The sequence below is a fragment of the Mesoplodon densirostris genome, chromosome 6 (assembly GCF_025265405.1).
Source record: "Mesoplodon densirostris isolate mMesDen1 chromosome 6, mMesDen1 primary haplotype, whole genome shotgun sequence".
In the NCBI taxonomy this organism is placed as follows: domain Eukaryota; kingdom Metazoa; phylum Chordata; class Mammalia; order Artiodactyla; family Ziphiidae; genus Mesoplodon; species Mesoplodon densirostris.
In genome coordinates this window covers 4445511-4458874 of record NC_082666.1, presented here as the reverse complement: position 1 = coordinate 4458874, position 13364 = coordinate 4445511, and the positions used below count along the sequence as shown (strand labels likewise).

Genomic DNA, 13364 nt, shown 5'->3' with positions numbered 1-13364 from the left:
AGAGGAATGCGACAGGAAAAGCAGTAACAACCCCAGAGTCCATCAGAGTAGAATGGGCAAACTGGGGCGTGTTCCTAAAATGGAATACTACCCTCCACCCAAAAAGAGGGGATAACGGCTAGTCACCTCAGAAATGTAAGGATGAGGGGGAGAAGAGTCAGCCCCAGAATACCCATTGTATATAACACATAAACTTCAAAATTAAGTAAATACAATTTGGGGATGTGCAGTGAAACTTTATACAAACTACAGAACTCAGAATTCGGGTTACAACTAGGTGGAGGGGGCGGTGGGGAGGAGTGTCTGGAAGAAACATGGAGTGACCTTTCCAGAAGTCAGCAGTGCCGTTTCTTAAGATGGGGGGCGGGTACACGGGTGTCTATTTTATTATGTCTTTCCTTTTACGTCGGTCTTATATACACTCTGATGTGTATGATTTATTTCACAAATGTTTTAAGAGCCAGGTCTGTGCCAATCAGTGGTCTGAGAATCACTGTGGACATAAACCGTCCCCAGGTCACGTAATTTGTTTTTTAACTTGCTTGGGATGCCAACCTTAATTCACGCAGGAAGATGAAAACTTCCCTTAGTGGCTGCTTTCTAACTTTGTAAAGACTGAAAATTAAGCCTGAGATGATGTAGGAAATTAAAACGATAGTGATGTTTTTATATCAAATTGTATGTTACTTAAAGTGTATTTGATGGCTCAAGTGTTAACATTCAAGAGAATTTGGCATATTCATGTCAGATTAGTTTTGTTATTTCAAATAGAAACCTACTAAATAACTCAGTTTAGGATTAAATGGAAAAGTTTAAGAACATTGTATTAAATGTTATTTATTTTATTATTATTATTTTTTGATATGAGGAAAAGAAACCTCAGGTTTTCTGGTTTCTTTATTATTTTGAATTTTATTTTCTTATACAGCAGGTTCTTATTAGTTATCCATTTTATACATATTAGTGTATGTATGTAAATGGTATTTTTAAAAAGAACTAGAGATTCACCATGTTTATGAGTTTATTAGATTCACTAGATCAGTTTAAATACTAGAAGAGGTGGCAATTAAAGGGCTTAAAAAGAAAATTAGGGAACAGTTCTCAGAGCTTTCTGAGATGCTCTTCCTGGGTTATAATCCTCAAATTTGGCTCAAATAAAAATTTCCAATTTTTTCTTTTAAAAAGTTTAATTAAAAAAAATTTTAAAAATAGATTTAATTTATAAATGCACTTTAAAAAGAAGAGTGATGCCCTTATGCCTTCCTTTTTATGGCAGTAGACTATAAAGAAAGATCAGAATTAACTATTTCAGATACTTGCAATGACCAGGTGGGTATTTGGTAAAGGAAGCAGCATCAATGTTTCGTAGTTTTCTGGAGGACCAGAAGAGGCCCCTCTGAGTGGGGACTGTGGGAAAATCCTCATAGAAAACCCATCCCTCTGACCAGAGGAACCAAGATAAGATGTCCCTGTGACCTGAATGGTGGCAGTATGGTTTTTGTTTTGTGTTTTTTTTAAATTTTTATGTTGAGTATAGTTGATTTTAAATGTTGTGTTAGTTTCTGCTGTACAGCAAAACAAATCAGTTATACATATACATATATCCATTCTTTTTAAGATTCTTTTCCCATATAGGCCGTTACAGACTAATGAGAAGAGTTCCCTGTGCTATACAGCAGGTCATTAGTTACCTATTTTATACATAGTAGTGTGTACATGTCAATCCCAATCTCCCAATTTATCCCTCCCCCTCCCCTTCCCCCCGGTAACCATAAGTTTGTTTTCTACATCTGTGACTCTATTTCTGTTTTGTAAAAAGTTCATTTGTACCATTTTTGTAGATTCCACATATAAGCGACATCATATGATATTTGTCTCTGACTTACTTCACTCAGTATGACCATCTCTAAGTCCATGCATGTTGCTGCAAATGGCATTATTTCGTTCTTTTTTTTATGGCCGAGTAATACTCCATTGTATATACGTACCACATCTTCTTTATCCACTCCTCTGGGGATGGACATTTAGGTTGCTTCCATGCCTTGGCTATTGTAAATAGCGCCGCAATAAACATCAGGGTGCACGCATCTTTTCGAATTATGGTTTTCTCTGGATATATTCCCAGACCTCCTTCCCCAGCCCCACTGTGCAGCCCTTGGGAATCTCCTTCTGAACAAAAGCAGAGATGGCCAGATGGCTTTTGGTGGTGGGCCTTGCCCCACTCAGGGCCCCTGTGGGGGGACCTTTACTGAGGAAGGCAGACGTGACCCCAATGGGCCCCAAGGCTGCTCCCCTTTCCTCCTGAACCCTTAGGAGCCAGGCCGCAAGGCTGGCCACTCGACAGAAACACCCAAGAGTGAGTTTAAGCTTAAGTTTAAAAAAGAACAAGGCCACAAGTACTTGCCCCCATACCCATGAAATCAGGAATTCTAGAGTAGGGCCCGGGAGTGGGAATTTTTCCGAAGTTCCCCCAGGTGACTCTAAAGCGCACCTCCCAGGCTGAAAACTACGAACAATTTGATTGGCAGCAATGCTGCTTAGACCAAAGGCAACAGTGTCCACCAGCACGGCTGGGCCCAAGCTCTAACGAAGAGAGCACAAAGGCAGCTCCTGTGGTTCCGAGCACCGTCCAACTGCAGACACCATTTACGCCATTTGACTTGGCAAATGCCTTCTGTACAGCAGGACGGGGTGACGATAACTCAGGTCCTTTCAGAGTTATGGAGGGATCCCCTGTGTACAGAACCCGCCTTCACGGTGCTGCAAAACATTGGAAATTCTATTTAAGCTGAAGCTAAATTTTACTTTCCTCCCTGAATTATTTATTCCTCAAACAATAAATGGCGAAACCCAGGAGATGGTGGTGACAGCGCGTGTGTTGGTCAGGAGGGACTTTAAAAATCACTGCTCCAGCTGCTGCAGCAAAGAATTCCACAAATAAAATGGCCATCGCACAGCACTCACCTCCCATCAGGTCACTTGGCAAGTTGATCTCGCCCCAGAACACGTACGTCACTTTACCCTCGTGGGTGGTTGGTGCCTCCATCCGGAATGAGCGGGAGGCCCAGCGAAGCTGGCGGTGCCCATGTGCTGGCGGAGCACAGCACATCTGACTGCGCCCCCTGAAGCCACTGCTTTTATAAAATGAGTTGTACTTTTGTAACCAGCAGTGGTGACCCCCAACTTGGCCATCTATTCCCTGCACCCCCATTTGTGCCCTGGGAGCTCCTTTCGTGGGTCGCTGTTCATCCGTCCCTCCTCTCTCACCCGCTCCCCAATCTTAGCCTGGAGGTGAGCGTGCGTTTCTGGACCAAACGTCAATGTGTAACTGACACCACAACTAGCCACAGTGCACCCTGCAACCTTACGGGTAAGATTCCAAGAACACCTGAGAAGCAAGGAGAGCTGGGGGTGCAGACTGGATGAGAAACCTGAATAAAACAAATCCCCACCAGGTAATTTTGGCATAAAATAAATCTAATGGCAGACTAAAATGGAGTATCTGGGAAGTACCTTGAACCTTCATTCAAAAACACATAACTCCTAACCCACGTCAGTTTTCTTGTTTCCACTTTTAATTCTGCCATTTTCTCTTAATGTTCAGGTTTTAACAAAGACAACAGGGCTATTGCTTGCCAAATCCCAGCTAGGAATTCAGAGCATAGAAAGAACCAAAACTACAGCAAAAAAATTATCAATCTGCACAACTAACTTTAGAAAATAGTTTAGTACAATTTTGTTATAAAATTCATTTACAGGAGGTTAATCACATGTACTTATCAAATTTGTTCCTGATAATACATGAAAACACAGAACTAAATAAACTGTGCACAGTAAATTCAAGGCAAATTATATACAAAGAAGCAAAACAAATTTTTTTTTTTGCGGTATGCGGGCCTCTCACTGTTGTGGCCTCTCCCGTTGCGGAGCACAGGCTCCGGACGCGCAGGCTCAGCGGCCATAGCTCACGGGCCCAGCCGCTCCGCGGCATGTGGGATCTTCCCAGACCAGGGCACGAACCCGTGTCCCCTGCATCGGCAGGCGGAATCTCAACCACTGTGCCACCAGGGAAGCCCCAAAACAAATTTTTAAGTAGAATATATTCATGTTGAAAGAACTAAGATCGAAAGAAGGCCACTTTCTTATAATGCCACAGCAAGGACGAAACTAACAGCCGTATCTTTCACCTGCAATAAGGTTAACCACCGATCAACAACACTGCTGTGACAGCCACAACAAGAAAGGCCACACTGTACATATGAAATGCTTAATGCAAATACATACACCAACTGGAACCACAAATCGATTCCAATGCAACGTCAGGTATGACTGTTTCCTGCTGGAAGAGGCTGTCAGGACACAGGCTTGCTCATTACAAGGGATGATGCACTAATTCTCGCGTTACCAGACTACTAGGTGGAAGGTGAACCAAAAGTGAACACAACGTGTGAGAACAGGCACCAAACTTAACTGGAAATAACATCGTTTGGGTGGGGCAGCAAAGTACGTACGGTGGGGAGCACTTACTTCATGTGTTGTGTGAGCGGAGTGGGAGGAATTCCTGACCCCAGCTCTTTCCAGCATGCCTCTTCTGTAAGCTTACAGGGTTCAGATTCTCTAACTTGTCACTACAAGCGTCTGCTAAATGAAGCATTTTACCAAGATAGCAGGAAAGTAAACTTAAACAATGAGCTTTCTTGCCAAAGGCCAGGCAGGAAGCTTACGAAGCCCCTGACCCAGAGTGGGGCTCAGCCCGCCTCCGTCAACGGGGAGCAGGGGTTGACTGTGGGGACAGAGCACGTGCTCCCCGAGTGACAGGAGTGTTCAATCCCATCAGCAGAGGTCTGGAAACCAGAGGGAGGGACGAGGGTAACAAAGAAGTAGCATGCTTAAACCTTTGGCAACCATTTTTTTTAAAGCTCTTAATAACCTGCTTCAGTAGAATTCCTGATGAACACAAAGCCCTTTTTGCTTAAAAAGCAGATGACTGAAAAAGTTTCAGATGGTGCACATTCATCTTCAGGAATGCGTGCTTTCTCCCCCAAATTAACTAGGGCTGCAAAGCATTCACTACAAACCGCTAGTTCAAACAATGGTCAACTGTTACTAACACAGATTCTCAGTCTGTGATACCTCAACATCAGTGTGTGTGCGCTTGGAAAACTGGACTTTGAAATTAGGCAGCCCTGCCCTCAATCAAGTCTCTCAAATCACCACCCACCATGGCCACTTCCTTTCACAGAAGCACAACCCCTCTAACCAGATCTTCCACCACAGCTGTGTATTTGCGTCACTTACGATGGTTTCCAAAGATCATAGGCAATCTGTCAACTCTCTTCCTGTTCTCAACTCCAAGTATTTGCACTCCTCTCCCATCCTTTGCTTTTTAGAGGATGTTTCTCTCCTGCCTAAAATATTGTATCTGGTCTGCCCTACCTGGTTCCCAAGCTGCCTGGTGACCAGAATCCCTTGGGAAGATGCTAAACATCCAGCTTTTCATGAGTTGGATTCTCTTGGTGATCTACAGGCTTCCACAAGCCACCCTAGCACTGATCTAATACTTGGCAACCACTGGATTTGTAACCCACCAGTTGCAGGAAATTCACAATATGCTGGGGGCATCTGAATGACATTTTAAGAATTATTCTTTCATCTCACATTCTTCTATCTCACGAAGAATGAGAATTTTAGCTAGAGAACTATGTGCTGACTACAATGGGCAGACGAACTCATCACAGAAATGTAACATCCTGTGCCAAGGTACCTCGTCTAAAAAGGTGCAGGAGTGGAACTTCACCTAACAGAGCTCTGCTTCCCAGGGTCTTGCCCAGGACACTCCAGTTGGTTTAACAGGACTCTGACCCAACGCACTGACTCGCTTCTCTCAGGCCGCCTGGGCTGTTAAAGACATCTGTTTGCTACAACAATCTTTGAAAGGACCTGCCCTCCTCCCATCTTTTTTTTAAAATATAAGGTTTGTTCCGTTGAAAATGATTCACATTTTAAGCAGGGGAAAGAAAAGCTGTCTACCAGATTAAATTTTAAGAGGATTCTGTTATTTGCTATACAAATACACATTCCAACTTTTACAGCATCCTCTCCAGTCTGACCTTTTCTACAGAAGAACAAGAGATCAACATTTTAAGTCTTTGAGGACATTATTACTGATACACAAATGCCTTCTGAAAGCTTTTGCAACTGACAAAAAGTACTGAAGATGACAAAGAGGCCCATGTGTTAGGATACATTTTCTGTTTTCCAACAGCACACAAACTCCTTTAAGGAAAAAAGTAATCTTATCTGGACAGTCCTACTAGCTGGTTATCTGAAGTTTGCAGTAATGCTTGTGGCTGACAGTCTCATTTGGCTCCACTATAAAAGTTTCCTCTTCTTCAAGCAACTGTCCTCCTCCTCCAGTCCCCTCTCGTCCCAGCCTGAGTTCCTCTTTGTGTGGTGGCTCAGAGAGCCACGCCTCTCCTGATCCCCCTCGGTGAAGGCCCTGGTCTCCCTCCTGTGGCTGAGTGCCTCCCCTCCCTGGGCACATTTTCTCTTACTCGTGGAAGCATCGGTACTAGCAGCTGGAGGGTCGCACTGCGCGTGAGGTCTGTGGTTGTTCACAGCAGCAGCCTTGGCGGGGGGCTGCTGCCCGATACTGGTCGGATCCTGGTGACTTCTGGGGGAGCCTGGCTCTCCAGAGGGAGGCGTTGCTCCGGGATACTGGGGGCTCGAGGGCTGCAGCTCACTGAGGCATTTCCCGCTGGCTTCAGAGCCCAAGCCCATCCTCTTAAGCAGTCGTGGGTCCCGAAGCCAGTCCTGAATGGGTGGCCTTTCAGGGTCCTTTGCAGTAACAGTGACAGTGGCTTCTTTGGAGTCAGAGGGTGAGGGGTACAGGGAAGAAGCAAGAGACATCATGGCTAATTCACTGTCTAGCTTGTTGCTGGGCACTCCGCCCTGGGGTCTGGACACCTCTGGGGTGATAGCAAGAGGGTGAGTCAGACTTCTCTGCAGTACGGGCTTGAGTTTCAGAATCTTCATTGCATCGTGTCTATAGTTTTTGTCGCAAGTCTTAATAATGGCACCACGCTTCTGCGCATTCTGAATCAGGTGGTTCCAATGCTGGTTTTCCTTGAAACAAAGAGAAGGAAAAAAATTACATCCCAAAGAAACACTCATATGCTTGGGAAGCAGAGGTTCCAGCTTTCACTTCTGAACAAATAGTAAGTACACTTTCGTGAACAGATTTTCAAGAATCCATTACTTGTTAGACAAGGCTGAAAGGAAAAATACGGTGGAATACAGAACTATAAAGCCACGCTGCTAGAAAAGAACACTGGGCACCACCTCTAAGAAAGAACTTCCACCATTTTACCACTGTTACTCAGGCCACGTGGTGAATTAGCTGTCATGCAAATCTGTACCAACTGCCGGTAGCCTCATGTAGCTATTTAATCTTCAATTAAATAAAATTTAAAATTCATTTCCTCAGTTGCACCAGCCACATTTCAAGTGCTCAGCAGCCACATGTGACTAGGGTTAGTATCCTGGACAACACAGACACAGAAGGGCTCCGTCATCCCACCAAGTTCCCTTTGACACTGCTGATCCTAGAGACTTGCCTGCCTCCGGCCAAGGCTAACATTCTGGAAGAGGAAGGCTGGGTTTCAGAAAGCTCTAACTTTTGAGTGTATACTGACTGTTCTAGAAAGAGGTCCATAGCTTTCATCAAATTCCCAAAGGCTTCCCAAACTCCAAAGGGCTAAGCCATCTTAATCCACTGAGATAACTATTCCAAAGATATTGTCCCACTTTTGTGTCTTTTCTAGAGGAACTTAAATTATGAAAAGCACATCTAAACGGAAAAACAAAACAAAAACCCAACTCACGCATCTCTCCTCTCTTCCTTTTAGAGTTTCCTCAGCAATAAATTGCTTCTTTACAACCATCAGAACTTGGGCCTCTTTAGACAGAAGAAAGAGAGAGTATGAGGGAGGAAAAAAGACGGATACTGAAGGAAAGAGAAGAAAAGGATCGCTCCCCTCATGGGGGCTCCTGCACTGTTCATGAAGGTGGGTAAGGGTATAGCAGTGAAGCTGCATACATAGTACTGACCTGCTGTGTGACCTTGGTCAAGTCACTTGACCTCTCTGAGCCTGTTTCCTCACTGTAAAGTATGAATAGTATTTTATTTAAATGACTCTAAAATGTGCTTTGAAATAAAATAAAATAAATAAAATGCGCTTTATTTTCACATTTTACCATTTCTGACTTTGGGGTGCCTCTTGGCCAGGCAGCAGTTTCCATGTATGTAATCCTGGAGGAATTCATGGCTGGGCAACTACAACCTCTTGACTTTTAGTCAACAAACCACTTTTAAAAAGCACGAGTCCTGTCTCTTGCCTGAAAAATCTTTCCACAGACATCTTCAGATAAGACAAGAAAGTATCAGCACTACAACTTGGAGAATGGAGATCAGAAGTTGGAAAAAACCCCGGGACCACAGTGGGGACCTCTCATGAGATGCCTCTGACTGCACAGGGAACGGTTCGAGCGTGAGCAAGGGTACATGGGATGGTGAATGGGGACGACCAGAGTGTTAGTCTGAAAGTGAGATGCTTTCAGGGGTGTCTTAGTCTACCTATTTTGCTGTTTTTCCTATGTATGAACAAGAGTGGTATGACACTGGGTTGGCCAAAAAGTTCATTCAGATGTTACAGAAAAACCCAAATGAACCTTCTGGCCAACCCAATAAAAATCTGTCTAAAGTCTAAAAGAGTTCTTTCAGTAACTATAAAACAAAAATTCTAAGTGAAAATCAAGTGTCACAGTTCAATAGTAGAACATAAAATAATGATGCACATTATATAACTATTGGCTCCTTGGATTTGATAAACTATGGTGGCAATGCAGACCTCACAGGGTCTTTTAAAGTAAGTCATGTAAATCAAGTGCTCGGTACAGTGACCGCATGCACCAGGAAGGTGCGTGGAAGCAGGACCAGGCTCAGATCTCCCTGACTCAGGAGAGCTCTTGAGCGTCCTGCCCTGTGGCTGGAACGCAGATGTAAAGCAGATGGCCTTGCTGCTATTTCTGCCAATTCCACTGCACCTAAACTTGCTGTTTAATCCAATCCCTAGATCACAAAAACAGTTCTGAGAAAGGGCTATTAGTCTTGATTTCTCAGAGGAAACCAAGAGCCTTAATCACCCATTCTATCTCCATAAGGGAAACTGGGCTGAAGAACCAAAAAAAAAAAGAGGCTGGGGCGGGGGAAGCCCAAGGACAAATACGTAAGTTGGACTGCAAAGACCAAATGATAAACTGGAAGTTTTTCTATTCTGTTCTGTCAGTCTCTTTTTGTCACACTGGCTTCCCAGAGTGAAGATAATAACGTCTATACCGCAGCTAGACGTCAGTGGTCTTCAAACCTGCGTGACGGTGACTCTGGGGCTCACAGAGACTTCCTCGGGGGGATGTGAGCACGTTTTCTGGGAATCAATTTCCAAACCTCAGCTTCCAAACCCCAGTTCCCTATGTCCTCCTGGGGCTTTTGCCCTTCCACTCCTTCCTTCACAACCACAACTCTCACCTGTCCCAAATCTGACCACAGGGCACACAGCTAGGGGAGGTAAACACGCCTGGGTGTCAAATAGAGGGGGTGGTAAACAGAGGGGTGCCCATGAAGGCTCCTGCAATCAGGGCATCTAAGAGACACAGCTCTATAAACATTTTACTTTTCGGGTTTGAACATTATCAAAACTCAACTGTGTGGAAATAATCATTGTTAATACGTTACTCAACTGACAAGGGATCGTTCATTAATACTCAGATCCTTGTGGTCACAGGAAAAATAATTAAAAAAAAAAACTCTTTGAGGTAACTATAGATTCATAGGAAGTTACCAAAACAGTCCAGAGGTTCCACACACCCTTCACACAGTTTCCCCAAATCGTTATGAAAACCAATTCTTTAAACTTTCAAATTTACATGTAAATTTTTTGTGGCAGAAAAGCCTAATAGTCATATTAACAGAAAGGCTTTTAATTATGAAAAAATATAAACTACCCCCACTGAATTTTATCCTCAACAGTATAAATGGCAATTCAATTTTAAAGAGCAGAAAGAATAACACTGCTCTCTATTCCACTGGATATATTCAAGAGTGGCATAATGGATTTATTTTTAATAGCTTTATTTTAAAATGTCAAATATTTACAATACATTAGAAACAAAATCTTTACCAACACTTAACGATGAAAAATTTTCAATATAAACTTAAAAACGGAGGATACACAGCTTTTAAACATTCTTTCGAGGGGGTACACAAACAACAAAGGTTGAAGACCAGAGATCTAGGTAAGAGCTGAATGAGAAAGATTGTATTTGGGCGCCCTCTGGTGGAACTAACCAAAACAGGGGAAAAACCTACTGAGTTGGCACCTCTCCTGAGATAAAACAATGACTCTGTTAAATACAGAAATTAGAGAAACTGAGTTATTACACCTAATGAGACAGGCAGCAAATATATGCTTTATCTAGCTGTGATTCACCAAATTAAGCTGTACTATTTGTCGACTACAGATGTAAACTTGCCCCTCCTTCTAGAGGAGTATCTGTACGGATGGACGAGCTCTGATGCCACTCACCCCTCAAGGGAAACAGCAAGCAGTGCTGCTGTAAGTGTCAAGACAGAAATGAAGATCCAAGTACTCTCCTGCAAATTCCCCCTCTCTCTGGCATTAAGCTAGGCTAACAGCCACATTTACTGAGTGTTTACTAAGTGCTAACCAATCTTCTAGCACTTTACATATACGGGTTTACATGTCTTCTTAACAATTGTACGATGTAGATACAATTTTTTTAAAGGTCATCTTGAGAGTACATTACGGATACCTGGGTCTTGGGCTAAGAAAGGGTGAGCGGTTTAGGCATTATAAAAGCTCCCAGGAAGAAGCTGCTGGAGGACATAACAACCAGGGGGAAGAGGCTCATTATTGTCTGTAGCCTCGAAATCATTTCCACTTTGATGAAAAATAAAAACAAAACCTCAACCCGGTATCAGTCATGATGAGCAAACTCTGGAGTTCTCTGGTCCTCTAGAATGTACCTACCATCAGGGTCTTCAAATGTCCCAGGATGAAGAGGCTGTACTTGGCTCGTGTGATGGTGACATTCAATCTCTGCAAACTTGCCAGAAACCTAAGCAATAGAAGGGAAAAAAAAAGTTACTTCTTTCTTCAGAAAGACTCGGCATGTCCAGTGTAGGTGAGACACAGGCGTTTCACAGACAGCTTTTCTTGGGCTCCTGCTTTAAGGTCATGGTGCAGGACCTGGCACAGAAGCAATTCGCATTAAGGACAGCAAACAAACAAGATGCCCAGTGCTTTTCTTCAAAGTGATGCATCTGTCTGTCGATTTCCTATTCTGACTTGGATGAGATATTGGAAATTTCAATGGTATGATTTTTAAGCCTTAAAAGATCCTAAAAATATGACAGTAGATCAATTATGACACATGCCATGGAGAGAAACATGCCCCTGCAAAATACACTGGATTCAATCATCGTTTCACTCTTATCAAGTGAAAAAAGATTCACACTGTGACATGGGTTAATACACAAGGTACCAAGAGAAGCAGACCTAACAGTGGATCAACTTCACAACTTAAAAAAGAAACCTTCACGATATTACTCAATTTTTTATATAAGAAAATAGAGCAAATGATGGTATTCTCTAACAGTGATTAAAAAGATCTAACTCTGGATCATAAACAAGCAAAGAATCAATAATGACAGTTACCCACCCAATTGAGCCTTGCATGGCATTTGCTCTGACACATGTAACAATAATACAATCTTTCTGACGACCCTGGAAGGCATCCACGGTATCGACTTCTGCTGGCCTATTTACGAAGAGAGAAACATATTTACTGAAAAAAGATAATTATTAAATATACATATTTACACAGTAGTATTTCTTACTTTTTTAATGCTATCTTTTTAAACTGGAGTAGAATTCACATAACACAGAATTCACCATTTTAAAGCACACCATTTGGTGGTGTTGAGTCCATTCACTACAGTGTGCAGTCATCACCGCTATCTGATTTCATAGCATGTCCATCACCCAGGAGAGAAGCCCTGTGCCTATCTGCCATCAGTCTCTGTCTCCCGCTCCCCAGGCCCTGGCAACCACTAATCTACTGTCTGTCTCTATGGACTTTTCTACATGGGAAATTTCATATAAATGGAATCATAAAATATGGGACCTTCTGTGTTGGGCTTCCTTCACCTAGCACAATGTTTTCAAGGTTCTTCCATGTCGTAGACTGGTAACAGTACTTCTTTCCTTCCACGACTGTCTATTCGCTTGTACAGATACACAATTTACTTTTTACCTATGTACCATTTTGGCACATTTGGGTTGTTTCCACTTTTTGACTCTCATGAATAATGCTGCTACGAACATTCATGTACAAGCTTTTGTGTGAACCCTTTCTCAATTCTTTCAGGTATGTACCTAGGAGTGGAATTGCTGGGGTCACGTGGTAATTCTATGTTCAACTTTAAGAGGAGCTGCCAAACTGTTTTCTACAGTTTCTCACCAGCAATGTATAAGTATTCCAATTTCTCCACATCCTTGCCAAAACTTGTTTTTTTTTGTTTTTTTTTTTTGTAATGATAGTCATCTTGGTGGGTGTGAAATGATATCTCCTCATTGTGGTTTTGATTTGCATTTCCCTAATGACAAATGATGTGGAACAGCTTTTCATGTGCCTGTTGGATTTTTGTTTATCTTCTTTTGAGAAATGCTATTCACATCCTTTGCCCACTTAAAAAGTTAGATTATCATTTTATTAAGTTGTATGACTTCTTTATATATTCTGGATATGACTTGTCAGATAAATATTTTGCAAGTATTTTCTCCCACTCTGTGTGTTGTCTTTTCACTCTTTTGATAGTGTCCTTTGAAACACATAAGTTTTTAATTTTTATGAAGGCCAATTTACTTCTCCTTTGGTTACTTGTGCCTGGGTATCATATCTAAGAATCTGTTGCCTAATCTGAGGTCATATAAATTTACCTTTGTTTCCTTATAAGTTTTATAATTTTGTCTCTTAGACTCAGGGCTCTAATTCATTTTGAGTTAATTATTGTATACAGTGTGAGACAGGGGTCTAAATTCATTCTTTTGCATGTGGATATCCAGTTATTCCAGCACCATTTGTTGAAAAACTATTCTTTCCCCAATGAATAGGCTTGGCACCCTTGTTGAAAATCAACTGGCCATAAATGTATGGATTTATTTCCGGAATCTCACTTCTATTCTATTGGTCTATATGTCTACCCTTATGACAGGTACCAGTGT

General features: G+C 42.4%; 1 protein-coding gene across 1 annotated transcript in view; it reads right to left on the bottom strand.

The window, feature by feature from the left end:
• Positions 1–3573: 3573 nt before the first annotated feature.
• The window catches only part of SETX (senataxin), a 77252-nt gene continuing 67461 nt past the window's right edge, over positions 3574–13364 (bottom strand). The window contains exons 24-26 of the mRNA XM_060100549.1: positions 11800–11898; positions 11109–11196; positions 3574–7125 (exon numbers count right to left, since the gene is read on the bottom strand). Of these exons, the coding sequence (XP_059956532.1) occupies positions 6373–7125; positions 11109–11196; positions 11800–11898 (940 nt within the window). The 3' untranslated portion in view covers positions 3574–6372. The remainder of the gene's footprint in view (positions 7126–11108; positions 11197–11799; positions 11899–13364) is intronic.